At 48.1% G+C, this 27,905-nt stretch overlaps 1 protein-coding gene across 3 annotated transcripts in view; it reads right to left on the bottom strand.

Annotated features, from left to right (window-relative positions):
- The window catches only part of THADA (THADA armadillo repeat containing), a 2,999,906-nt gene that overhangs the window by 240,804 nt on the left and 2,731,197 nt on the right, over positions 1 to 27,905 (bottom strand). For all 3 annotated transcript variants that reach the window (XM_069608464.1, XM_069608463.1, XM_069608465.1), the window contains exon 34: positions 5,070 to 5,142. In XM_069608464.1, coding sequence (XP_069464565.1) covers positions 5,070 to 5,142 — 73 coding nt within the window. The remainder of the gene's footprint in view (positions 1 to 5,069; positions 5,143 to 27,905) is intronic.

Raw genomic sequence — 27,905 nt, 5'->3', positions numbered from 1 at the left:
GCAAACCTCCTGGGATGAGGGATAACACCCTAGGAGAGAGGCGGTACACTTCATGCGATGATACCAGCTCCCTCAGCCTCTTACCCTCTCCATGGTGAAAGACTCCACAATTCTTCCCATGCTACATATGCATGGGTAGAATGTTGTCCTCCTTTCAATTATGCTGAGTCAAAGAAGAGCAGTCATAGCATTGTGAAAAGTACTGCAATGAAGAAGATGCGCAGAGTGCAGAAGTGCTCCACCATCATGGAACCGCAGTGATCAGAACAACCTATTCAATTTGGTCAAACCCGACAAAGAAATAAAAAGCAAGGAAGGACTCCAAATGAAAACCAGTCCTCCCAGGAAAAGCCACGAGGGAGAGGACTGTGTTTGCTGCACATGGGAAGGAGGTTAGTTGGTACACCCATGAAGAGGTTGAGAGCTACAGAGCCGGTCCCGAGATACTGACTGGGACGGCAGGCTGGCAAACGAAGATGGCGGACGATCCCGAGGTGTCGGAGGCGAGACAACGTTTTGAAGGAAGGCGGTTGCTGTGGAACTGCCGCAGACTAGCAGCGCTAGTCCTGTGGCTGACAGAGGAAGCTGGGAGAAAGCGGATGCCCTCGTGAGCCAAATCGGCAGGTATGTGAAGGGGCAGGGAACCGCTAGAACACAGAAGAAGTTGTGGCAAGAGAAAAAGGGGAAAGAATACCCCAAACCTTGGGTCTGGGACCCTGATAAGCAGAAGAAGCTGTGGCAAGAGGAAAAGGGGGAGAATACAGCAAACCCGGGCTCTGGGACCCGGAAAGAGATAGCGAAGAAGCTGTTACATCTTTGGTCGCATATAGTAGTGCTTGGCAGGAGAGTGAACCAAGCCTACCCAGAAGGAGGAAGACAAAAGGAATACCACAATACCTGGGAGAAAGGTGAACCAGGTTGGATGTGCAATAGGTAGTACTTGGCAGGAAAGTACACCAAGTCTAACTAGGAGGAGAACTGTTAAAGCAGGCGAGTCTGGGGCTCACACCCATGTATCGGACAGTTGTGGCAGAAGGTAGTACTTGGCAGGAGAGTACGCCAAGTCTAACGGGGAAGAGAACTGTGTTGCAACTACTCTTCTTAGTCACAGTACCAGGGAAGAAGTGTGAACCTGGTTGGCTGTGTAAAAGGAAGAGAAACCTGGGGAAGGGAGACAACCCCTGGGATTGTGAACACTGTGGAGAAGTCAATAGAACAAAGCCATGCTCTTGACCACTGTTGAACTTACTTGTTTTTGGACCGTTTGGAACTTTTGAAAAGAACTGTGAAGGATCTGCTACGAAGACACTCCTTTGCACCTTTTTGTGAAGTTGTTAGCGTGAGGGCTAGAGTTAAAGTTCTGACCCAATGGTGGAAAATTCTTTATTTCAACATCCTGAGGGACCCATTTAAGATTTATGTTGAAGCAGGTAAACCTCTCTAAACATTAGGGCTAGCGAGGCCTTTCCGCAACCCTATTTATGTGTGTCGATCTCTCACTACTGCATGCTCACACCTTGCATCTGGTCTCAGCCAGAGGCAGAGATGTAGTAGCCCTTAGAAGGCTTCTAAATTACTTCTTCTCTTTCTCTTTGTTCATTCTGCAGACCCCATCCTGACTGTGCCATTCCCCCTCTGTCTACCTGAGCTTTTATCTAGAGCACCTAAGTATAATACTAAGTACAATATATCCTCTGACTGGTTCCAGCTAGACACTCCCAGCTCGCCCTGGAATTGAACCTGGACAGGATCCCATTGGTTGGCTTCATGTGTTTTCATTAAGCATCTCAGGTATATCAGTCATCCCATAGTGTCACTGTCACACCATGATCGGTTGAGCAGTTTCCCCTCTTCATAGTGACTGAGGGTTTAAAGGCCACCATTTTGGATAGAAGTGGAACCAACAGTGAGCCTTCTTTCGTGGTATGGTGGTTCCTCATTGCTGCACTCCTCTTTTAGTTCTCTCCCTCTCTCCCTCTCTCCCTCTCTCTCTCTCTCTCTCTCCCTCCCTCCCTCCCTCCCTCTTTCCCTCTTTCCCTCTTTCCCTCTCTCCCTCTCTCTCTCCCTCCCTCTTTCCCTCTCTCCCTCTCTCCCTGTCCCTAGCATTCAGGGAGGGAATTTGAAAAGGCTGGATTCTAGGACAGAAAGGCACATAGAGGCCACACCTCCAAAAACATGGATGCGAGGTATGGAGGGACTGTGAAGGATCCCACTTGTACCTCCTCCCGGTAACCCATCATAGCACTTGTGGTCATTTCCGGACATCAGAGTTCCACTCACCTCTGTAGACAGTCCATGCAACCTGACTTTGGTACAGTGCATACATCTATGTCCTCCAATGAGCAGATAACATACAATTGTATCTTGAGGCATCATCTTCTCTCATTTATTGTGTGTATGACCGTCTGAGGCACAACAAGAGGTGGATGACTTCTTTTCATCTACAGTTAAGGTTTTTCAACTTTGAACTACTTCCGTTCAGTTCGTTCAATTTCATTCCATGCTGCCTCTTGGCCGCTTGTTTTGGTAGATAAAGTCATTGGCTTTTTATTTGAATCCCTATGCTTCCTCTCGGCATTATGCTTCTAAGAGGACTAAGAAAGCATTCTTCAAGTTTTGATGGGGGAGGGAATTCACAGTTAGGTGGAATTCATCAGACTTCCCCTGTGACCTTTGAAATCCTCTTTTCATTCTGCTGCTTGTTTGGGTACGGACAACAGCATAAGGAGATTTGATCATATGTTGCCTATTCTTCTGCTTTAGCAACTCTATGTGATCACTGCGCGGCCCGAAATTTCAGATATTAAAATGCTGAATAAGAAAATTTCAGCACCCAGTGATCACATAGATCACTCTTTCCCGCATCCCCATACCAGCTACCACTTCACCCATACTTACCTTCATTCCCGTACCTCGCCTCCTTCTCCTTGTGACATCCGCTCCAAAACCCTAAAGTGGGTAGCAACTTCTGCCGCTGTGTCCTTTTTTGTTGTTGTTAAGCTTTATTGTCCCCAGCAACCCAATGTAATGGAAGCGGGGGACAACCCCCGCAATCTCTGAACCCATTATACTGTTCAAACGGAGCGGGGGACTCCCCCACTCCCCTTGTTCGGTATAGTTCTATTCAGCATTTTCGTCACTGCCGAACACGCAGTCAAAGCACATTCGCCATTTGTTTTCTCAATAATTTGTAGTGTTACTGCTTTAGGTACTTGCTCTGTTTTTTTTATCAAATTGAAATCTTGTTGTCTGGCTTTCAAGACAGTATGTGATGCTCCTTTTCTTATTTTAAGACAAACTGTGAGGTAGCAATTATGGAGAGCTCCAGCACTCTTACTTGAGCTCACTCACTAAAGCAGCATTAACCTGCAACCAAGCTTTTTTCCTTTGCCCCATGTTTTTAGAATTCTCCCAAATTAAATGAAGGTTGGCTCCCTTGTTGTGTTCAAGAAGAGCTGTACGATTTACTATTTAGGAAATATTTTGATTTTAAACTGTAGATTTACATTTCCAGTAATATGTATAGGGTGGTCAGGTGGATATTGGGAGAGGTATTTATTGGGTGGGTTTTATGGTCAGTGGTCTTATAGCAGAGACTGTGTTCTTTTTTCAGGGGTATATATTTGTATGATGTGTTGCTGTGACTCACTGTTTTTTTAAAAAAAAAGTTGTAAAGCACTCTGCTATCCTTTTTTGGACGAGGTCTGCATTTCTATAACAGAATAATATAAGCAAAACAAACATATATATATATATATATATATATATATATATATCCTAACAACAACAACAACACAGTAAAATGCTTGACACAGTGCCTCATCTCTCAAGATTTATGTGCTGCAAACGCAAAACTTAAACCTAGATGATTGTATAATTCATTAACAATTAGAGACACACTTACACAAAGAACTGTGTAGCTATTCAAACTGAGGCTTAAGGTACCACCCTCCTACAAGGTTACCCTTGATCTAAGCTTCCCTGGACAGGCAGAAGTACCCAACACTCACACATGCACCCATGTCTTAGGCCCCATGAAGCTGTGACAGCTCCACCTACACTTCCAGCCATCTCCAGCAGCCCACTCTTTGACACTACCCTATGCATCTAGGGTCTATGCAGCAGACAGTGACAGTGGGAAGCCTGAATTCCGGCACAGGTAATAGATGCTGTAACATTCTTGGACACAAGCAGTCTGCCAGTAGTGCCCTCACGTGTTGTTTGGGCCATTGCAGCAGATGTCTGAGTCTGTGACATCCTGCACAGCCCCAATCTTCACTAGCCATGCAGATTACCAGAAGGGAATTGATTTCTATTTATAACATAATGTTGGAAGTTTATTGAAATTCTGAACTGTGATTGGAAGACCAGCAACAGACTATACCATGACAGTGTGATATGTATTTATTTTAATTGATCAAAGGAACTAATGAGACTTGACCGACTGATATGACGTTAAATTATTTCCTATCTACCAACTGATTATTCAGTGCTGCATGTTTTATATATTATTGTGCAGAGTGTTATATAGTTCAGGTCCATCTGCTGCGAAGGATAAGCTACAGAAAAAATTACCGATATTATAAGAGGGGTGAAAATATGAATATATTCCCCCACCCCATTATAATTCATGCCTTTTGCCCTTTCAGAGTGGAATGTGTTTAGATGTGTAGCTTGTTGGCAGATTGCTGATGGAGTTTTCTGGCCAAGCTGCCACCCTGTTCAGGTTGAGCCCCTGGCATCATGATGGACGCATGGAAACAGACTTGCAAATCAAGTATAAAAATGAACATGTTGTAAACACAAGCTTTGATTTTACTTATAATTAACACTTTATGAGAAAAAATATCAGTAAATCAGTACATGCCTTGTGCATTAGAATAAATAACGATATGTTATGCTAAGAGGTAGATATAAAGCGCAACATTCATCATTTCAATGGCTGCTTGGAGGTGGAAAGCTACACTCACTGGACAGTCATGTGATTCTATTAGATGACAATTAAAAAAATGCTGTCTCACAATCATATTTTTTTTAACTTTCTTATTTTACTTAATTGAGTGCATTACCTCCTGGTGACCTGAAACGAATTGAGTGACCAACTTTGAAGACAATCTGAGAGCCACGCTTTGTATTTCCACACTGGAAAAAGGGAGAGAACACAATGAAGCCAAAGTAACAAGAATTATTCAATACCACAAGCACATATCCTTCACAGTGTAATTTAACATAACACACAGCCAACCTGTGTTAGCTACAGACACTTAAAGCCCCAAAATGTTATGCTCATTTGTGAATTTGAAGAAACTGAATTGACCTTCACACCAAAATGTTTATTTTATTATGATCAAAACAAATATATGGTTCATAACAAGCAGCCCAATGACTTTGCTTGCAAAACAATACCTAGAAGGGAACCTTCTCTTTAGTATACTAAACTTCAAGCTTATCCTGTAAAATGTCGTCAATGGGTTACTTGGGTTATTCTAGAGTCTGGAAAGTGTAAAAAAGGAGATCAGTGAAGACCAATTTTAGATTAAGATTAAAAAGATGAATCAGAGTGAACAGTAACCAAGCTACATTTAGAGGCAAACTTCTGTTGACCACATTGATAAGTGCAAAACAAAAGGGGCGATGGCTGGAAGGTTCAGAATTAATCGTAACCTCTGGCATTGCTCTGGGTACCCAACCCTCCAGACCATTATTCTTTGCTGGCCAAGCCATTAAAAAGGGGGAAAGACCTTTGGGTCTCTAGGTCGAGCAGGCACAGGACCCACATCTGGGCATACCCTTCTAACTCGAGGTGACTATAGCAAAACAATAGGGGTGACAGCTGGAAGGTTTAGAATTAATCTTAATCTCTCGCATTGCTCTGGGCAACCCCCTCCAGATCATTGTTCTTCGCCTGCCAAGTCATTGCAAAAGGGTAAAAACCATATGCAAATCAGGCTTGGACCCACCCCAAAAGAGGCTTGCTTGTGATTTCAGAATTGTTAACAGATTTAAGTGATGCAACCATGTACTCCTTAAATGACCCAAAGTCAGATTAACCTACATTCAGATTTGCAAGAATTAATGATATTGTATTACTCCAGTAGCACTGGACAGATGCATAAGAATGTCTTTTGGGCTAGTCTCAGTGGCTATCGTCTTCCTGAAACCGATGTATCGATTGCTTGTAAATCATTTGAGAATAAAAAGATTTCAGGATTATGTTTTAGTGTTAGGCAGAAACCTGTGCAGTACCCTTAGGGACCACTGCAAAAGGCTTAAGACTACAGGTGTTGGCAGTAAACCCAATTGGTAGCAGTCTGCGCCAAGCAGATTATCCTGGTAGCTGTGGCTGAGCAGTCAGACTTCTCTCAAGAAGAGTTAGGCAGTATATAGAGTATACACAATAGGTACAGAGATACAGTAGCACAAGCAAACACTGACCAGAGCTTTGGTGTAAAAGTATATAATTATTTATTTAAAGACACACTCGAAAATTACACTAGCACAAAAAGAGGTAAGTAAATTCAACACACAGTCACTATTATAGATATACAACCCTGATTACTTATTAGACAAGTCTTAGTGAGAAACACCACTTATTTTCAGACAGAGGTGAGTGCTTAACCTAAGATGGCACTCTAATAAGTTATAAAAGGGGAGGGAAAAGCCAGAGTTATGAAAGCACACAATTTCAATACTTTTAAAAGAACCACAGTGGGGCAGGTTAGGCAAAGTCTACTGGAGAGCAAGGAAGTTCAAATGCCAGGCCCACTCTTAGAGAGAGCAAGCGAAATGTGTCCAGGATCACCCAGTGGGCTTATGCCCAAAGAGTCTTTGTAGATAGTTCACAAAAGATTGAGATCAAGTTAGGAAAAGTTAGTTAACAGGCCCCGGGCTAACCCAGGTTAGAAAGTCGAGGATTTACTGTCACCCCGAACGATCTGTCGCAAGGGAAGCCAGGCGGGACACAGTACCTGTGGTGGGAAGAACGCTCCAACGGGGGCAGTTGTTCCTGGCAGCGGGTGCAAGTCAGTGTTTCGTCCAGAGGAAGAGGAGCTCTCCACGTGGAGGAAAGATGAAGGTTGTTGCACTGCCAGGGAAGAAACCAGCCACGGAGTTCTCCGGTTACAAGGTACTACCCTTTTCTTCACGGTAGTGGTAAACCGAGGTATCCCGGTTGCCGGGGTGCTTGGCACAGGCAAGGCGGCCACGAGATTATCCAGGAAGGCGAAAAGACGGGCAAACTGGTTATCCCCACCAGTCAAAGGAAGAAGACTCTCCGGACTGGAGATCTCCTCGGTCGTCGGGAAAAGTGGTGAGACGGTTCAGCAAGGCTCCACCGGTGGTGTTGTTGTTGCAGGTCGGCTCGGCTACTCCCTCCTTGGATTCTTTAGGTCCTGTGCCGACTTCTGAAGTTCCAGTCCCCAAAGCCCTGCTTTTATGAAGAAAACCCCCATTCATCAGTCCTAGCTGTCACTCAAACATGCTAAGTAGTGAGCCGGGCGGCTCACCACTGGGCCAATCACACCAGAGTGCAACTTGAGTTGCCAAGGCAACTCAGTCCAGGGTGCCTAAACCCCCTCCCTCACCCCCCTGTGGTACCCAGACAGAGTGGCACCACGTTTGGAGGCTTCTGTGGAGAAGCCCGCCAAAATGTGGAACAAAGGGCTCGACTTGGGTTGGAGTCACAGAAGCAAACACAAACGCCATTTTGGAACCCAGTTTCGGCAAAAAATACCAACCGGTGAATTTATATTAATTTAATAAACCGGCGGTATTTTCGGAGCTATATTAAAAAGTGGTAGCCTCGAACAATGGGAAAATCCCATAGGAATATATTCGCGGTCGAATATAAAAAGTAGTATCCACTGCCACCAGCCAAAACTCGGTCGGGGGGACTGGCCAGTGCCCCCTCGAACAACAGACCCCGGGGCAATCGAATTGCCCCGACCAGTACGTCCACAATATGATGGTTTGTACAGGTTCTGTTCACAATTTAAGACTAGTAAAGCCAATGGTGACTTTACATGCCCTGGGAGGCAGTAGTCAGTCCCAGGGTATGGAGTCTATGTTTGGGGGTCACTACAACACCCCTAGGTTACTGCACGGAGGGTGCTGTGTAACCCACCTACCAAAAACACATGAAGCACTATGGGGTAAAGGACCCCATAGCCCATAAAACACCTACAAAGTCAAAGGAACACCTCAAATCATGACTAAGAGTGGGAAAAAAAAGAGTCTCACTCTTAGCAGGAGAAAAAAATAAACCCCAAAAATCCAGCAAAGCTGCTGGGGGACTCACTAGGTTTGGGAAATTAGCCTTTACAGAGAATGCTCCCTAACACTTAGTATGGAGCAAGAATGTTTAAGAACCTGATATCACACATAAAATGGTGCGGCACATAATACAGGAAGCAGATCCCACCATAAGTGCAGAGAAATTCAGCTTCTGAGTTTCCAAGGTGGACTACCTTAGACGCAGAAATTACTTACTGTGATGAGCTTTCAATGGATTCATACCTTTGGCCTTCCTTCCTTCTTTCATAAGACTTTCAGGATTGTCTGGTTTCACTTTGCAGGATTCTCCTCACCGTTTGTTTTTTCCAGCTGGTGCTTTGTTTTCTTGCCACACACCTTACTTAATTCCCTAACCTCTGCTATTCTCGCAAAACACAGGTTCTCCATTTCTATTGATTCAGACTTTTTCCAGATCGTAGGTTTTACAGCGTTCATGCCTGGGTCTCTCCCAGATCGAGAGTTTCAATTGATTGCTTTTCTCCTGCAGATTCCTCATCTGATAGATATCCCCATCCAGCTCTGCTGCTTGGAAATGTTTTGACAGGGGGCGTAATGGACATCGACCTGGCCGTCGATCTGTCTTGCTCGGTGCTCGATCGTCGGCTCCGGACGGGACATCAGGCGTCATATATAAACCACGTCACTATGCCCCATACCTCAGTTCCCCCTTTTTTTCCCCATGCTTGAATGCTGCAGAGGAAAATGATGGGAGATAAGGCTAACCAGCCTATTAAAACCTTGACAATGGGAAACATCTCAAAGGGTGAAAACCCCAAGAATCAGAGAAAAATTGAAAGGATTTATTTTCTTTTTTTTTTTATTTTCTTAACAGCAAGCGACTAGCCAGATAGAAGCGTTCACCTCAGAGGAACCACCAGGCCTCCCTTCACTTAGACAGATTCGCCAAGCCACAACACATTTCTGAACGGGGATGAAAAGGAGGGGCAATCAGGAATCTGCGGGAGAATAATCCATATAAAGATTCTTGCGGTAAGTAATTTCTTCTTCAATGGATTACTTTTGTCCCAAAGATTCCTCATCTGATAGACTACCAAGCAGTTAGGACCACAGAGGTGGGCAAAAAGTGCTACAGTAGCAGTTTTTGCAGAACTGCCCTACCAAAACGCGCATCAACCCAGCAGGTGACATCTAGACTATAGTGCCTGGTAAACGTGTGCAAGGACGACCATGTGGTTGCACGGCAGATGTCCCTAAGGGGAACTCCCCTCTGCAGGGCTGTGGAAGTTGTGACCCCTCTTGTCGAGTGTGCCCTGATGCCGGGAGGAAGCTCCCTGCCTGCATACTGGTAACATTCTGCAATGCAGAGGATAATAAATCGCTCTCTTGGGATCTAAGCGGTGGAACCACTCCTCTTCCTTAGAGGGGTGTGGTGGAGGGTAGACGCAGGGCAAATCTATGGACTGCGAAAGGTGGAATTCAGAAACCACTTTCAGGAGAAAGCCAAGTGTTACTGTAAGGGAAACTTTTCCCCCCAAAAAATGCAGGTACAGGGGCTTGCAACTCACAAATTCTCCTGGCTGATGTAATCGCAACCAGAAAAGGCAGTTTTCAACAAAAGCAGTCGCAAAGAACCGGAATTCAAGGGCTCAAACGAAGCAGGCATCAAGAATGTCAGAACTAGATTTAAATCCCAATCTGGGATAACAAAGGAAGTTTGCGAAAACTTGTTCACAAGGCCCTTCAGGAATTGGGCCATAAGCAGGATCGTAAGGAAGGAACCTTGATCCAGGGACTTTTTGAACACAGACAAGGTCGCCAAATATCCTTTGCCTGTTGTAACCTGGAGACCTGCTGAGGCCAGTGACAGAAGGAATTCCATCACTGTAGTGGTGGGGCAAGAGATGGGATCGATCTCGCGTTCCCTGCACCACGCCTCAAATCTTCTCCACCTGCACGCATACAGAGATCTTGTAGATGGTCTGTCTACAGCCAGCAACACCTCGAGTACATCCTCTGAGAAGTCCCTGTCATCATACCTCATGCTCTCAAGAGCCATGCATGTAGTTGAGGGACTCTGAGTTCGGGTGGAGTATCCGGCCTTCCGACTGGGTCAGGAGATCCGGACCACGAGACAAACAGTGAGGCGGACTAATGGTCAGATCCAAGAGATCGGATTGCCACGTTCCCCTTGCCCAGTCCTGGGCGATCAAGATCCTGGTCGTTCGAAAACCTTTTCAACTTCCTGAGAACCCATGGGATGATGGGAATCGGGGGCAAGGCGTAGGGGAGAGGGAAGGTCCAATCCACCAGGAACGCGTCCCCCAGTGCACTGTTCACTGGGAATTCCCTGGAGCGAAACGGTCTGTACTTCCTGTTGGACAAAGAGATCCATCTCGGGGGTACCCCATAGAGAGAAGACTTCCACCAGGACTTCCTGGCACACTTCCCACTCGTGTGAGACTGTGCTCTGCCTGCTCAGAGAATCTGCAAAGCCGTTTTCTGTCCCTACTAGATGAACTGCTGAGACTGAGACTTGATTCTCCAGCAACTAGAACCACAGCTGCATCGCCTCTCTGCAAAGGGGGAAGGGAGCGCACACTGCCCTGCTTGTTCCGGTAGTGCATAGCCACTGTGTTGTCCGCCAGGATCACATGTTTCCCCTCGAGAGATGGAGCAAAAGCCCTCAGGGCTAGCCTGATGGCCTGCAACTACAGCCTGTTGATGTGCCACCTGGCTTTCCGTCGCTGACCAAAGGCTGTTCACCTACATATCCTCGTAGTGAGCGCCCCAACTCTTCTGAGATGCATCCGTGACCAGTCGGGTCTGAGGCCAAGGAGGACAGAAGGGTTGCCCGCCATAAGATTGCCATGGTCCATCCACCAGCTGAGATCATGGACCACTTGGTTGGACACCTTGAAGGGATCCGTGAGGGCTCTGAGGTACTGCGAACACTGACCTGTTAGGAGCCACTCTAGGGATCTCATGCGCAGCCTGCCCTCTGGCAGTAGAAAAATACAGGAGGTCATGAGACCTAAGAGGCAGAGGATAGAAGCGGCTGGTAAGGTGGCGTGGTTCCAGAACAATTCACCATCTGTGCGATGCTGTTGGCTCTCTCCTCGGGAGGGAAGGCCCGTCATGATGCCTACCTCTAAGGAGCCAGGCCGGGCCCAGCAACCCCAGAGGCAGACATCATTTTCCCCAGGGAAGTCTCAGCGGGCCCAAGTCGGGGCCCGTTGGACTCAGTCCTGGCGCCTTAGGCGCCAGGCTCATAGTGGACCCCAGTCCTGGCGCCTTAGGCGCCAGGCTCATAGAAGAGGATATGTGTTTAAGTGCTTGGGTGCACACTTACCTGATGCAGACCTTGCTGCTTCATCCAGGCCCTCTTGAGGCCTGAATGGGACTACTTAACCTGTAGGACTACTTCACCACCCGGGTGTGGTCGGGGAAGGATACATACCTGATTGGTGGAAGGATACATACCAGGAACTTCTTCCAAGGCTATTTAAACCCCACCCGAACAGCCACACATGCTTCGCGTTGTTCTGCACCTAGCAGCTGGACGCTCACCGTGTCAGCTCCTGCATCCTGACTTCAGCCACACCTGCCAGCACCCTGGAACACCTGCAAGGGGAGAAAGGAAGAGAATAGGAGAAGAAAAGCCCTTACCTGCTAAATCTGCATCCCGGAGTCATTTCTCCAACGGCCCTGAAAAGGAAGACATCATTTTAAAGGCATTTCGTTTCGATCGCTGCAGCGCTGCATTTTACTCACCTTTGCAAGGCGCTTCCATCTTCAGCAGCGATCTTCCGGATTCAGCTACGCCCCGGCGCCGAGAGGAAAAAAGACAAGAACAAAGGTGAGAGGGAGAAAAGGAATAAGGAAAGCTCAGTTTCCTTTTAAGTCTTACCTGTTGGATTATTCCCACTGCATTTCGGGTCCTGCCGCTTCCTGGCATCTCCGGACCCCGGCCCCTATGGGGAAAAAAAGACAAAGACATTGAATGAGCGAATGCAAAGACATTACCTGAGCGCTCATCCAGAACTGTTTCACTTCTGGTCGGCGCCATATCTCCGGCACTCCGAACCCCGGCCCCTAAGGGGAAAAAGACATAAGCATTAGCGCTTGCTGCAATTAGACAACGAACATTATTATTAAGCTTGAACTTTTGAACAGAACTTTTACAGCACCTTACCTGAACAGTCAAGCTTACCTGAACTCCCATCAATCCTCAATCCAGTGAAGTAACTGGGTTTCAACGCGCCCCTGCATCAGAAGCAGGATGGAGAGCTCATCCTTCCAAACCCTAAGGTGAGGCTTCACGGGGAATCGTGGAGGAGGTATCGTGGAGGGTTGGAAGGGAGTGGGAGGCTTGAGCATTGTTCCACAGTTGGTAATACTCCCTTTTCACGCACAGGAGGGTATCCAACGAGCCAGGGAAGCCAGAATAGAGGGGTCCTTCCTGTCCATCTTCAGAGTTCTGCGCCTTCGACGCGCGCCTCCGTGGGAACCAGGTGAGCGTTACAGAACGCGAAGCCTTACCACAATTTCCCACCTGGGCGCTATGGAGACATTCGAGACAGATCAGCTGGCCCATCTTTTAGGGGAATTACGGGCAGATGTGCACTCAGCCCGCCAGGAGACTGATGCTCTCAGAAGGGAACTAATCCTATCCAAGGAAAGAACTGATGATCTGGCCAAAAGGTTATTGCAGGGCCAGGCAGAGCACACTCCTTTACCTGTTTCCGGAGATATTTCTACAACAATGGGTTCGAATAACCCGGTACAAATCAATCTACCTGGACACATGCCTTTGGCCCCGCCGGAACGTTTTGCGGGGGATCCCAAGAAATATGCCGCTTTTATGAACCAATGCCGTTTACACTTTTTATGCAGGCCCGGGGCCTTCCCCAACGACCAGACCAAAGTAGCCTTTGTACTATCTTACCTCAGTGGCTGTGCTGCCGATTGGTCTATTCCATTGGTAAATCAGGATGATCCCATTCTCCGGGATTTCCAGGGCTTCCAGGCCAGCATGGAAAGATTGTTCGCTCGACACTCGCTGGGACAGGCCCTTGACAACGAACTGCTATCCTTACGACAAGGTAACCAGGATCTTTTGTCCTATATCGCCACCTTTAATAGACTAGTTGTGGAAACCGGATGGCCTGAAAATAAAAGGATCACATTGTTTCATCGAGGCCTGCGCGGAGAGCTTAAAGATGTTATAGCTCAGATAGTAGATCCACCCCAGGCCTGCGCAGACTACATAGACTTAGTGGTTCAACTTGATCACAGACTTCAAAATAGAAAAGCAGATCGGCTCAAGTATGAAACCAGAGTACCTATCAAGACCCACGTTAACTCCAAGAGTACTGACGTTTCCGAACCTATGCAAATTGGCAGTGTTAAAGGACCATTAACGCAGAAGGAACGAGAGAGAAGGCGACAAATGCAACTTTGTCTGTATTGCGGAACTTCCGGTCACTTTCTTCAAAGTTGTCCAGTTAAACCACCCAAGAAGGTGGTTGGAGCCACTGATAACGAGTTATTGACACCTGGTTCGGGAAACGACCTAGCCCGACAAGCGTAGGGGTCCGCTTGCCGAGCTTGAAAACAAACTCTTTGACCTCGCATTTTGTCATGCCAATGGTGCTTGTGAACCCAAAACAGCCTCAACAGTTGCATGCTATAAAAGCATACATAGACAGTGGAGCTATTGGAAATTACATAGACCGTGAATTGGCTTCCAGGATTAAGCTTCCTCTCCGCCCGAAAGTAACCCAAGATGTAATTACTACAGTTGATGGAACCGAAATAGCCTCAGGGCCTGTAACGCATTCCACAGTTGAAATCACTCTGGTGGGTCAGGACGGACATCGGGAAGCAATCGTGTTTGATGTGATCAAGGCCCCACAATTTCAAGTACTTCTTGGAATCCCTTGGTTAGAAACACATAAACCGAGAATAGACTGGCGAGCAAAGAAGATAACTTTTCCTGATTGTGAACCAACCTGTTACCCAAGGAATCCAGCTATGGGTCTAGCCTCTGTATCTTCCACCCCTGTACAGCTACCATCTGAATACCAAGAATTCCAAGAGGTTTTTCAGAAAGAGCAGGCTAACACCTTACCTCTCCATCGATCTTACGATTGCCAAATCGACTTGGTACCCAATGCACAACTACCTTGTAGTAGGATTTATGCTCTTACTGAACCTGAGAACCTGCATTTGCGCCAGTATTTGGATCAATACCTGGCCAATGGTTTCATTCGCCCATCAAAGTCACCAGTCTCTTCCGCTTTGTTCTTCGTACCTAAAAAGGAAGGAGACCTTAGGGCCTGTATTGACTACCGCGCCCTAAATCAGATAACGATTAGGAATCGTTACCCTTTGCCCCTGATACCTGAGCTTATCGACCAAGTAAAAGATGCTTGTGTGTACACCAAGCTAGATCTCCGAGGAGCTTACCACCTGGTACGTATAAAAGAGGGCGACGAGTGGAAGACTGCATTCCGCACCAAATTTGGGCTCTTCGAATATCAAGTAATGGCCTTCGGTTTGTGCAACGCACCTGCCGCCTTTCAGTACTTCATGAATGATGTTCTTCGGGAACTTATCGATGTTTGTGTCATCGTTTATATTGACGACATCCTGGTGTATTCCTCCTCAGAATCTGATCACAGAAACCATGTTAGGGCAGTTCTTGAGAAATTGCGCCAGCACAAATTATTTGCCAAGCTCGAAAAATGCGTTTTTCATACCACAGAAGTGGAGTTTCTCGGATTCATCCTGACACCTCAAGGAATCCGAATGGACTCGCGGAAAGTGGACGCCATTCTCAAATGGCCATCTCCTAGCTCTGTGAAGGGAGTGCAAAGCATGCTTGGCTTTGCAAATTTCTATCGAAGGTTCATCCCGGAATTTTCTTGAACTGTTCAACCCATCACAGCTCTCCTAAAGAAAAATAAACGCTTTGAATGGACTCTTGAGGCTGAACAAGCCTTTCAGGACCTGAAAACCAAATTCACCTCTGCACCTGTATTGAAGCACCCGCGCCCAGATCTCCCTTACATCGTGGAAACCGATGCATCCAGTTCGGCCATGGGAGCTGTCCTGTCGCAAAGAGACCCAGAAACTAACCAACTACACCCTGTAGCCTTTTGGTCCAGAAAATTCTGTCCACCTGAACTCAATTACGCAATTACCGACAAAGAACTACTGGCTATTAAATCAGCTTTCAAGGCTTGGCGTCACTATCTTCTCGGTGCAAGACACACCATCACCGTAATTACGGACCACAGAAATTTGCAGTATTTAAAGACGGCCAAAGCTCAATCTTCGCGACAACTCCGATGGGCTTTATTCTTTGCGGAATTTGATTTTGTAATTACCTATCGCCCTGGCTGCAAGAATGGTAAGGCAGATGCCTTATCCCGGATAGGCATGGAAGAACCCAATTCGAGTTTAGAACCTGTGCCAATCATACCGGAACAAAGAATTCTGGGCTTGACTTCATTGCAAACCATTGAGGACATCCAAGCTCAAGTAAAACAGCTTTTTGACTCTTCTGCCTTACTGGAATGGAGTCAAAAGGGTCCTCACTACACCGTTAAGGATGATTTACCCTACTTCCAAGAGCGGTTATTTCTGCCAGGTAAAGAATTGCAGGAACTTGTCATTACCCGTCATCATGAATCATTAATGGAAGGACACCCCGGTATCGCGAAAACAGAAGAAAAGATCAAACGCCACTTCTGGTGGCCTTCTTGGAGAAAAGACAAAGTCATTTGTGTTGTCTTGCGGAATCTGTGCCCAAAATAAGAGTCAAAAGAAAAGGCCAGCCGGCCTACTTCAACCTTTGGACATTCCACCAGCACCTTGGCACACCTTGTCAATGGACTTTATAACTGACCTGCCTCCTTGTGGTGGTTACAACACGATTCTCGTAATAGTGGATCTATTCTCCAAAATGGCCCATTTTATCCCTTTAAAAGGATTGCCGTCAGCTTCCACCTTGGCCAAGGAATTTATGGAAAATATAGTGCGGTTACATGGTTTCCCTTCCATATTAGTCTCAGACCGTGGAAGTCAATTTATCTCCCACTTTTGGAAGAAATGTTGCCAACTAGCACAAATAGACGTGCGGTTATCCACCAGCCACCACCCCCAGACCGACGGACAAACCGAGAGAACGAATCAGACTCTCAAGCAATATCTGCGGTGCATGTTACACCAATCCGAGTTGAATTGGAAGGACATCCTTTGGATTGCAGAATATGCATACAACAATTCAGTGCATTCTGGAACCGGACAGACTCCTTTTTATACCCTGTATGGTCACCATCCTCGGACCTCTGACCTAGATCCACCTCTGACCCTGGAGATGCCTGCAGTAAATCACCTACATTCCACAATAACCCAAGCCTTCAAAGAAGCTACAACCCACTTACAGCAAGCCAAGAAAAAGTATAAAGAAAACGCTGATTTGCACCGAAGTAAAACTCCTCCTTACCAAGTAGGAGATCAGGTATGGCTAGCAACTAAACATCTACCCCTCAAGGGTCAGCGAACTTTTAATCCCAGATTCATTGGGCCTTACCCCATCAAAGCTATTATCAACCCAGTGGCCTTTAAACTCGATTTACCATCCAACATGCAGATTCATCCCGTTTTTCACGCATCTCTTCTAAAACCAGTACAACCTGGAACCAGACTGTCTGAGCCCCCAGGCCCTGTCCAAATTGATGGAGAATTAGAATTCGAAGTGAAAGACATTTTAGATTCCAAGATAGTTAAGTCGAAACTCTTCTATCTTGTTGATTGGAAAGGATATGAACCTCAGGAAAGATCTTGGGAACCCAGTAACTATGTTCACGCACCACGATTAATTCAAAGATTCCATCGAAGATTCTCGCACAAACCAAAACCCCCAGAGGAAAAGACCTTGGGAGGGGCCTTGAGGGGGGGTACTGTCATGATGCCTACCTCTAAGGAGCCAGGCCGGGCCCAGCAACCCCAGAGGCAGACATCATTTTCCCCAGGGAAGTCTCAGCGGGCCCAAGTCGGGGCCCTTTGGACTCAGTCCTGGCGCCTTAGGCGCCAGGCTCATAGCGGACCCCAGTCCTGGCGCCTTAGGCGCCAGGCTCATAGAAGAGGATATGTGTTTAAGTGCTTGGGTGCACACTTACCTGATGCAGACCTTGCTGCTTCATCCAGGCCCTCTTGAGGCCTGAATGGGACTACTTAACCTGTAGGACTATTTCACCACCCGGGTGTGGTCGGGGAAGGATACATACCTGATTGGTGGAAGGATACATACCAGGAACTTCTTCCAAGGCTATTTAAACCCCACCCGAACAGCCACACATGCTTCACGTTGTTCTGCACCTAGCAGCTGGACGCTCACCGTGTCAGCTCCTGCATCCTGACTTCAGCCACGCCTGCCAGCACCCTGGAACACCTGCAAGGGGAGAAAGGAAGAGAATAGGAGAAGAAAAGCCCTTACCTGCTAAATCTGCATCCCGGAGTCATTTCTCCAACGGCCCTGAAAAGGAAGACATCATTTTAAAGGCATTTCGTTTCGATCGCTGCAGCGCTGCATTTTACTCACCTTTGCAAGGCGCTTCCATCTTCAGCAGCGATCTTCCGGATTCAGCTACGCCCCGGCGCCGAGAGGAAAAAAGACAAGAACAAAGGTGAGAGGGAGAAAAGGAATAAGGAAAGCTCAGTTTCCTTTTAAGTCTTACCTGTTGGATTATTCCCACTGCATTTCAGGTCCTGCCGCTTCCTGGCATCTCCGGACCCCGGCCCCTATGGGGAAAAAAAGACAAAGACATTGAATGAGCGAATGCAAAGACATTACCTGAGCACTCATCCAGAACTGTTTCACTTCGGGTCGGCGCCATATCTCCGGCACTCCGAACCCCGGCCCCTAAGGGGAAAAAGACATAAGCATTAGCGCTTGCTGCAATTAGACAACAAACATTATTATTAAGCTTGAACTTTTGAACAGAACTTTTACAGCGCCTTACCTGAACAGTCAAGCTTACCTGAACTCCCATCAATCCTCAATCCAGTGAAGTAACTGGGTTTCAACGCGCCCCTGCATCAGAAGCAGGATGGAGAGCTCATCCTTCCAAACCCTAAGGTGAGGCTTCACGGGGAATTGTGGAGGAGGTATCGTGGAGGGTTGGAAGGGAGTGGGAGGCTTGAGCATTGTTCCACAGTTGGTAATACTCCCTTTTCACGCACAGGAGGGTATCCAACGAGCCAGGGAAGCCAGAGGTCCTTCCTGTCCATCTTCAGAGTTCTGCGCCTTCGACGCCGCGCCTCCGTGGGAACCAGGTGAGCGTTACAAAGCCGTCCCCACCCGGGTGTCTAGGACTGCTCTGATGAACTATAGTCTTTGGAATGACGTCACATGCATCTTCTTCAAGGTCAGGGAGAAGCCCAGTTTGTGCAGTAGCAGGCAGGTGTCCTCTAAATGAGACAAGACCTGCCCCACTGACTGTCCTCGGATCAGGCAGTCATCCAGGTACGGAAATACATAGACCCCGGATCTGAGGTGAGCCCCGACTACTGCCATGAGCTTGGTGAAGACCCTTGGAGTGGAGGTCAACCCAAAGGGAAGCACTTTGAACCGAAAGTACGAGTCATCTGTGAGGAACCTCAAAGACCTCCTATGTTTGTGATGTATCAGCACATGGAAATAAGTGTCCTGCAGATTTATTGACACTAGCCAGTCCTGAAGTTCGAGAGCGTGGAGAATTTCTCTCAATATCACCATCCTCAATGTGTCTTTCCTCAGGAACTTGTTCAAGGCCCTGAGGTCCAGAATGAGACGTAGACCTCCTCCCTTCTTTGGTACCAGGAAATACTGAGAATACCAACCCGACCCTCTCTGATCAGAAGGTACTTCTTCCACGGCACTCTTCAACAACAGGACTCGCAGTTATTCCTGGAGCTCCTGTCCCGGTTGGATTGGAGGTGGAGGGGGTATGTCTGAAGGTTTTCTTAAAAAGGGCAGACAGTAATCCCACCGAACGAGCTGTAGGTCCCTGGTATCAGAGGTAATATTCTGCCACTGAGGCCAGTGCCCTGCCAACCCTCCACCAACCGGTAAGTCGTGGGAGGTGAAATCAAAGTAGCTTCGAGGGCAGAGCCACCCCTGCTGCCATTTGCGAGCCTCTAGCGGCAAAGCTGAAGGCAGGGTTGGCCGGCTGCGCAGCTAGGCCCAGCTATTTTGTGGATAATTTTAACTTTTTAAACCTTTCCAAAGAGTCATCAGCCTTCTGGCCAAAAGGGAATTCTCCCTCGAAAGGCATGTCCAGTAGCCTATTCTCGACATTCGGAGAGAAGCCAGAAAACCTCAGATAAGCTTGTCTCTTCAAGACTACCGCCGACCCCATCGAACGGCCCACTCAGTCAGCCACATCCAGGCCCGTTTGCAGCAACTGCCTGGCCACCTCCTTCCCATCTTCCACCAGCCGTTAAAATTGATCCTGCATTTCACGTATTGAGCCGCCTGCACCAAAGCTTTCAATAAAACAAAAGAGTATTTTGCAAACCCACAGGCTACATTGAGATGATATGATATGGCATTTATAACGCGTCTATACACAAGTGTTTCAAGGTGCGATGAGGCAAGGGAGGGGAACAAGGGGGACATACAACGATCCTACTAGGCCAGGTGTCATTCAGATCGCGCAAGTGCGTGGGAAGGGAGGAAGGAAAGTGCAGTACATGGGAATAGATAACAATAAGTAAAATGGCGGCCAGAAAGTGGCAAGTGCATGAGTAAGTGTGGACATCAGCTATCAAGGTCTGGTGGGGGACTGTAAGGATACAGAACAGTCTCCAAGTGCGGGGATTGCCAGGTGGGCAGTGCAGGTGTGTGACGCTGGCGGGAGAGGGACCTGGGCCCGTGTTCAGAGGGTGTCCAGGTAGCCAGTGTAGTGCCAGTATCAGCCAGGAGTTCAGCAGAGGAGAGGAGGAGAGAAAGCAGAAGCAAAGAGAAAGGTTTTGAGGTGTTTCCGGAACCGGAGATGGTTCTCCTCAATTTTAATGGAGGCAGGGAGGCTGTTCCACAGGGAGGCACCAGCTGAGGAGAGAGATCTACCACCAACTCGCTGCTTGGAGAAGCGACTGACCCTGAGGGAGTTGGAGGCAGATGGCCGAAAAGGAAGGTATTTAGGAAGAGCGAGTTGAAGGTATTGAGGCCCCAGACCCCAGAAGGTCTTGTGGACGATGCAGAGGGGTTTGAACTTAATCCTCGCAGCCACTGGGAGCCAGTGCAGTCCTGGAGAGATACGATCCCTGGGCTTGAGGCCAAGAAGAAGTCTTGCAGTCCTGTTCTGGATGAGTTGCAGATGGCGGAGAGTAGAGGCAGGCAGATTTAGAAAGAGGCTGTTGCAATAGTCCAGCCTAGAGAGAACCAGAGCCCTGGAGACAGTGAGCTTCTGGGGGAAGGAGAGGAAAGGCAGAATACCTCTGAGGAGGTGCAGCTGGTAGTGTGACTTCTTGGAGACGTCAGAGATGTGAGGAGAGAAGGTGAGTGTGGAGTCGAAGATGACCCCAACGTTTTTGGCTTTGCAGGTGGGAACGGGAAGAGGACCAAGAGAGGCCGGCCAGAGAGCAACAGGAAAGGAGGGAACATGTGTGCCGATGAGGAGAATCTCAGTCTTACAGGCATTAAGGCAGAGGTCATTGGCGGCACACCACTTCTGGATAGCAGACAGACAGTCAGAGATGAGGGAAGCAGAGGGGAAGGCAGAGGGTAGCCTGAAAATGAGCTGGGTGTCATCCGCATAGCACTGAAAGTTGGTGCAGAGAGCGGCTATGCGGTGGGCAAGGAGTGCCAGGTACTGGTTGAACAGCCAGGGAGAGAGGTTAGACCTCTGGGGGACACCACAGGTAGAGAAAAAGGTAGCAGAGAAGAAGGACCCTAGTTGGACCTGGGAGGGTCAGTCAGAGAGGAAAGAAGTCAGCCACGCCCGAGCCTGACCAGTGATACCCAGGTTATCACGGAGACGGTTGAGCAGGATGGCATGGCTGACAGTGTCAAAGGCAGATGAGAGATCAAGCAGGATGAGGACACAAGGGGTGTTAGAGTCAAGGTTGGAGAGCAGATCTTCACAGATGTTCAGGAGAGCAGTTTCCGTGCTTCTGGCAGCTCTGAAGCCAGACTGATGGTTGTGAAGACAACCAACAGATTCAGTGTGGAGATTAAGCTGGGAGATGGGCAGATTCTCCAGGAGCTTGCCCAGGAAGGGAGTGATAGAGATTGCGTGATAATTAGCGGGGCATGAGGGGTCGGCAGAGGTTTCTTAAGAAGGAGGTGCACAAGGGAGTGCTTCAGGGGGGATGGAAAGACTCCGGTGGCGAAGGAGTGATTGCAGAAATCAGCCAGGGCAGGAGCCAGGGAGTCGATGGGGTCCTTGATAGTTTTGGAGGAACAGGGGTGAACTTGTTTTGACAAGACTTTCATAGATCAGACTTGTCTAGTAACCTCGTCTGCGGAGAAAAGGGGAAAGGAAGAGAAGGAGGGAGGAGGGGTGGCTGCAGAAGGGCCAGAGGAAGAGCAGGGAGTAGGGGGAGGGAGGGGATAGGAGGAGAGTGAGGACAGGATGTCCTGAGTTTTAGAGACGAAATGAGAGGCCAGTGCCGTGCAGAGGGCCTGGGAAGGGACAGGAGAGGTAGAGACTGCGGCAGGATTGGCCAGTTCCTTGCAGATTTTAAAGAGTTCAGCCAAGTTGTTAGATGCCGCAGAGACGCGGGCTTGGATATGAGCTCTCTTCTTGGTTAGGACAGAGAGCCGGTATTGCCTTTGCAGCAGGCGGCAGGCCCGTTTGTCAGAGGATGTACATGAAGCACGCCATTTCCTCTCGGCCACCCTGCACTTACGTTTTAGGGTGACGAGGTCTGAATCGTACCAGGTGTGCACTTGGCTTTGGGCTTCAGGCGGATTCTCATGACAGGGGCAAGGATATCAAGAGTATTGAAGATAGCAGAGTGGTGCGTGGAGAGGGCTGTGTCAGGGTGAGAGTCAGCCAAAGGGGGAGGTGCGGGTGAGAAGGTGGCGGCGAAAGCCTCAGCTGACACTCGCTTCATGGGTCGGATGACCGAGAAGGTAGGTGGCAGTGATGGAAGTGGCTTGGCCTGAGGGGTAGGGAGGGTGAGGCGGGAGGAGAGGAAACAGAGATCACTCCCAGAGAGAGGAGTGGCGAGAGGATCAGAGAGGGGAAGGTCTGAGGAGATCAGAACATCCAGAGTGTGCCCTGCAGAGTGAGTCAGGCCAGACTGGAGAATAGTGAGTGAGAGAGAGTCAGAGGAAGGACAGGAGGCATCCAGATGGATGTTGAATTCTCCGAGAAGGAGTTGAGTGGTCGAGACCAGGAGTGAGGAGGAGAGGTCCGCCCACTCAGAGAGGAAGGAGGAGATCTGACCAGGTGGCTGATAGTTGCCACAGTAAGGGAATGGCTAGGCGAGAGAGAGAACCTGCAGATGAGGCATTCAAAAGAGGAGTAGGACTGCGTAGGAGTGACAGAGGCAGGAATCCACTATAGGAAGATCAGGGCAATACCCCCTCCAGAGCAGTTGGACCTCGGCGCGGAGAGGATCTTGTAGCCGTCAGGTAGGAGCATGTCAAAGCTAGTGACAGAGCTGGCCGTGAACCATGTCTCGGTGAGACCGAGGACCTTGAGGTCAAGTTCTTCCAGAAGGTGGCAGATATCAGAGGAGTGTTTGACAGCAGAGCGAGAGTTTAGAGTGGCAATATGGAGACGGTTGCCATTGGTGGCTTTTGATGCCATGCTGCCAGAAGTAAAGACCTTCTTGGCCATAGCATCCAACCTTTTACCTTCTCTATCTGGGGGCAGATTAGAAGTGGATGCACTGCGGCCTACACCTGGTGGAGATTGTGGCTGCCTGCCCAACTAGCCCTTCCGGAGAAGGGTGAGAAGCCAGAAACGATGGGTCTCCCCTCGCTGGCCTGTACTTCACCATAAAGGTAGTACTGACCAGGGGAATGGAGCAGGGATGCTTCCACAAGGAATCTAAGGGATCAGCAATTTCCAGATTGAGTGGGAAGTTATGTTCTGTCACAGGACCCCGAGTAGGCGCTGACGAGGGCGTGTACCACCCGTTCCACTAGGGCCCTGAACTTAGTATGGGTGTGAGTGTACGGCTGACCTTTGTTGGGAATGGGGCGGCCCCTTCCCACCCACCTAAGCCACCTATGATGGGCGGGGGGGCGGGGGGAAACGGTGAAAGGACCACCTCCCAATATAATGGACCCTCTTCAATATAATCAAATATAATAAACCCACATAGTCTAGAGTAGCGTAGGGCGCGAGCAACATTAATATTTTGCATAGAATGTTAGTAATCATAGGTAAAAGACAAGGTCTGCGCAGAGAATGCGGCATTGTATGCACTAGGCACAAATTGCAAGATGAGGGAAATCTCCAGCCATGCTCGAGCCCCCATGAGGACAGCCCACACCCCCAACCACCCCAACGCCTATTCATTGTTCTAACAGTGTTGCAAAGATGTGTTTTCTACTCAAGAAGAATGTGCTCTACAAGACCGTGATCACAGACCAGCGCCTGGAGTGTATGTTATCTCACACTGGCCAAAGTATGACCCGGACCATCCCCAGGCGACTTCAAGCTATAGCCCATATAACTGACTAAACCTTGAATTCCATTGCACCAGGTGCCCTTTGACCACCAACCCCAAAGTAACAAGTCCTTAAATGTTCAAAGGGGACGGACAGTGCACGTCGTTGAGCGACTTTCGTATGATTTGTATTGCGAGGTGCTGGGAGGGATAAATTATACTTCAAAACGATGGTGGAGACATTGGGGCCGGATGGTGCGGAAGGGAGGGAGTGAAATGTGTGTGTGAAGGTTAGAGTGCCCCAGAACCTCCTTTGTGCTTATCTTAAAGGAATAGTGCACTCAAAAAGGTTACGGTTTTAAATGATGGGCAATAATCAAAAACATATATTAAACAACTTTTTTAAAGAATGTTCCTATGTAAAGTTTTGAGCAAATAATGCTCAAACCCAAAAATGTTAAGCACTAGGAGGCATCCACTTTCTGAAATGGACGAGCCTCTTGTGCTTGTGTTATTCTCTGCCCTCGCGGCAATAATGAAGCAAAAGCCACCTGCTGGTAGCTTTTATTACAGCAGCTTTTGCTTCATTATTGCTGTGTAACGCTCACCTGGTATTCACGGGGACGTCACTCAGCCTGTTCTGACCTCTTACGACCTTGAACCCTTCCCTGGAGTTTACTCGACTGGAGACTGGGCCTGAAACACAGGATTGGTAGAGTTTAACTCCCTATTGTCTCTGTTGCTTGAACCCCTTCTTCCCGGGGTCCAACCCTTCCCTTTGATCCACAGCTCACCTTGTTTTCTTGGAAAGTGTACTCTCCGTCCTGCTTTCAGCGCAGGGGCGCGTTGATTGATGCAGGCTCGTTGCTGCCTAGTTACATCACTGGAAAGAGTCCGACAGGTAAGTATAATGAGTCTTTTGATACGTAACTTCGTTCCTTTCCTTACTTAGATGATGGCCAGCGTCCGGGGATGGTGACGTGCTGCTGAGATGAGTAGCACTGAAGGTGAGTGAGAGCGCGATGCGACCCTTTCGTATTTGTATTGAACTGAGTTCTTTTTCTGTGTCTTTTAGGTGCCGCAATGTTTTCAGCGTGGATGCCGCTTATGAAGAAGAAATGCAGTGAGTAAGCGCGCAATGCAGCGCCTCTAGATGTTTCCAAGCTAACCTGGAGTGTCTTTTCCCTTTTGCAGATGGATGAGAAGTTCCGGAGACAGAGTTCCCCCAGAGCGGCTGGGATTCAGGTAAGCGTTTGAAGCTCGTACAGTCTTTAAAAATAAACGAAGATTTGCTGAATGCTTACTAATGCCTTTGTTCTGTTCTTTTCCCTTTTCCTTAGGAAGCGGCGTGCCGGGATGGGAATGACACCGCCGAAGATGCCCGCAGAACAGAAGAAGCGATGTATGATGGGCAGAAGCGCCACAAGCTAAGGCTGTTCCTAACAGTGTTCTTGTTCTTGCAGGAGCCGAGCGCAGAAGAAAGATGCAGGCCTACTGGAGAGCAATCCGAACACAGTGAGTGTCACGCTGCAGGTGCAGAAAACACAAAGCATGTTTCTCCGCCTGGGCGTGGCTTAAATAGTCTCTGGGTATCCCAGGTGTCTCTAGGGTGAACCACACCCAAAAGACTAGACTGCACATGCGGTTCTGGGAACCGAAATATGTGGGGGCATCCATCTTGTCCCCATCAAAGCACTACAAGTCCAATCCCCAATGTTACCCTATGGGAGTGAGTGAGTCTGGTGCCACAAGCGCCAAGTCTGACTCCAAGTGGGTCTTTGGAGGGATGGAGAGGCCCTTGAGGGCCATGTAGGTGATTGTGGCCTGGCTCCAGCCTGACATCTTGGAGGGCTGGGGACATGAGGGGCAGGAATCATGACATGCTGGATACGCGGAGAGCATAGAATGCAGGCAGGAAAGCTGCTGCTGTTAAGTGCATTTATTTTTCTTTGAATACCAAAGAAATCCACGGCATTTATAAATACCACCATGTTGCATTTATAACTACAGCAGCTTTCGCTTTGAGTCTCCCGGGCTCTCCCGAACCGGGGGAACCCGGGAGACTCAAAGCAAAAGTACCAGCATTTATAAATACATTGTTGTATTTATAAATGCTGTGGTTTTCTTTTTGAGTTTCATAGGCTCCCCCGGCTCGGGGGAGCTCGGGAAATTTAGAAAGAAAACCAAAGCATTTATAAATACAACAACGTATTTGTATTAATGATTGCTGTGGTTTTCTTTCTAAGTTTCTCTTGAGCGCGGGAAACTTAGAAAGAAAACCACAGTCTCGGGAAGGACCGGGCGTTGATGGCTTCTGTGCCTGTTTCGGCATCGAGCCCGAAGACTTCTCCGACGCTGATGGCATCGATGGTTTGGGATGCGAGGGGTCAGGAGTGCCGAGCGCCTCTTTCGCCGCCGAAGCTTGCTGTTCGAGGGGCGCACCCGCACCTGCAGCAGCCTGCGTCTTAACCATAGCCAGAATTTGGCTCTTGAAATCTTCCCAATCCTCTCGGATGGTAGGCCCAGCCGAGGGCTTACCTTTTTCCGACGACGAACCAGACTTGTGTTTCAATGACGGTGATGCCTCTTTTTGTTATGTGATGAAGATGAGGAAGAGGGGCTCTTTGAGGGCGACTACTTTTTGGCCTTCTGCTGATGCTTTTCTTTTTCGGGTGTGGGCCCTTCAGTCTCGGAGGACCGGAAGATCGACGGCGCCAGTGATTTTGGAGACGGTCTGCCCAAAGCAAGTTTGGTGGGCCGCCCGCGTATGGATTTCGAGTGCATTTTGGAGCACAACACACATCCCTCTGTGTTGTGATCCGTGCCCAGACACACCACAGACAAACGCTGTGCGGTCGGTCATCGAACTTTTGGAATGGCAGTTGGTTCACCTATTAAAGCCCAAAATACAGGCACAGACATGTCGTAGTCAAGGTTTTTACAAAATTAATTGGCAAATGTAGTCAAAGACTCAGTGTTGAAGACTCAGTGTCATGTTCCCCACAGCAGGATGTTGAGTGCACAGAAAAAGGAACTGAGGTATGGGACGGATCGATGACCGAGACGAGGTCCACAACGCTCCCTATTGAAATGTTTCTGAGCGGTAGAGCTGGGTGAGCATATCTATCAGATGAGGAATCTGCAGGAGAAAAGCAATCTATTGAAACTCTCGATCTGGCAGAGAGCCAGGCATGAATGCGGTAAAACCCACAGTCTGGAAGAAGTCTGAATCAATAGAAATGGAGAACCTGTGTTCTGCAAGAATATCAGAAGTTATGGAATTGAGTAAGGTGCGTGGCAAAAAAACAAAGCACCGGCTGGAAAAAAACGAGGAGACACCTGCAAAGAGAAACCAGACAATCCTGAAACTTGAGTCTTCAAGGGCATTGAGAAAGAAGGAAGGGAGGGAGGCCAAAAGTATGTCCACACTGTGAGAAGTGCCTATCCAGAAGAATGTTTCATTATGTTGCATTACAATAGCCTTGGTAATCTAAGAGAAAGATTTGTGAACTCTCTTGTTGGCCTTACCTTGGCTATACCTTGGCAAATGTTCTGGTATAACTTAGAGTAGCCAGGTGGGTAAATACTTACTAAGTATAGGGTTTGAACATTGAGCTGGCCACGTCCTTGTTATCTTGTGTTGTAGATTAGGGAGTTCCACAAGGGAGTAGAACTTATTGAAATAGGTTGAACTTCATGATTTGAACTTATGCCAAAAGATACTGACAGAACACTTTACGTTGGCCCTTTCCTGACACTGTTTAAATTTAGATGTCCCAGTTCAGTTTTAGAAAATACCTATAGGTGTTTGGTCCAAATCCTATACTGGAAATTATACGAATACAAGCTCTTGTCTAAACTGCAAACTATTTGTTGTCACATGCATCCTTGCTCGGCCATTCCCATAGAGACAACTGCAATGCGTGTAGTCATTTGTCACAATCAACCAAACAATGGCTGAACGTTTGTTTTCAATGTTCACTCTAATTCTGAATGTAATAGGCGAAACCTGAGACAAACTGAATTTTTTCATG

Source organism: Ambystoma mexicanum, chromosome 4q (genome assembly GCF_040938575.1).
Source record: "Ambystoma mexicanum isolate Mex_15411 chromosome 4q, UKY_AmexF1_1, whole genome shotgun sequence".
Classification (NCBI taxonomy): Eukaryota; Metazoa; Chordata; class Amphibia; order Caudata; family Ambystomatidae; genus Ambystoma; species Ambystoma mexicanum.
Note: the sequence above shows the minus strand (reverse complement) of the source record. Positions and strands in the feature narration are given on the sequence as shown.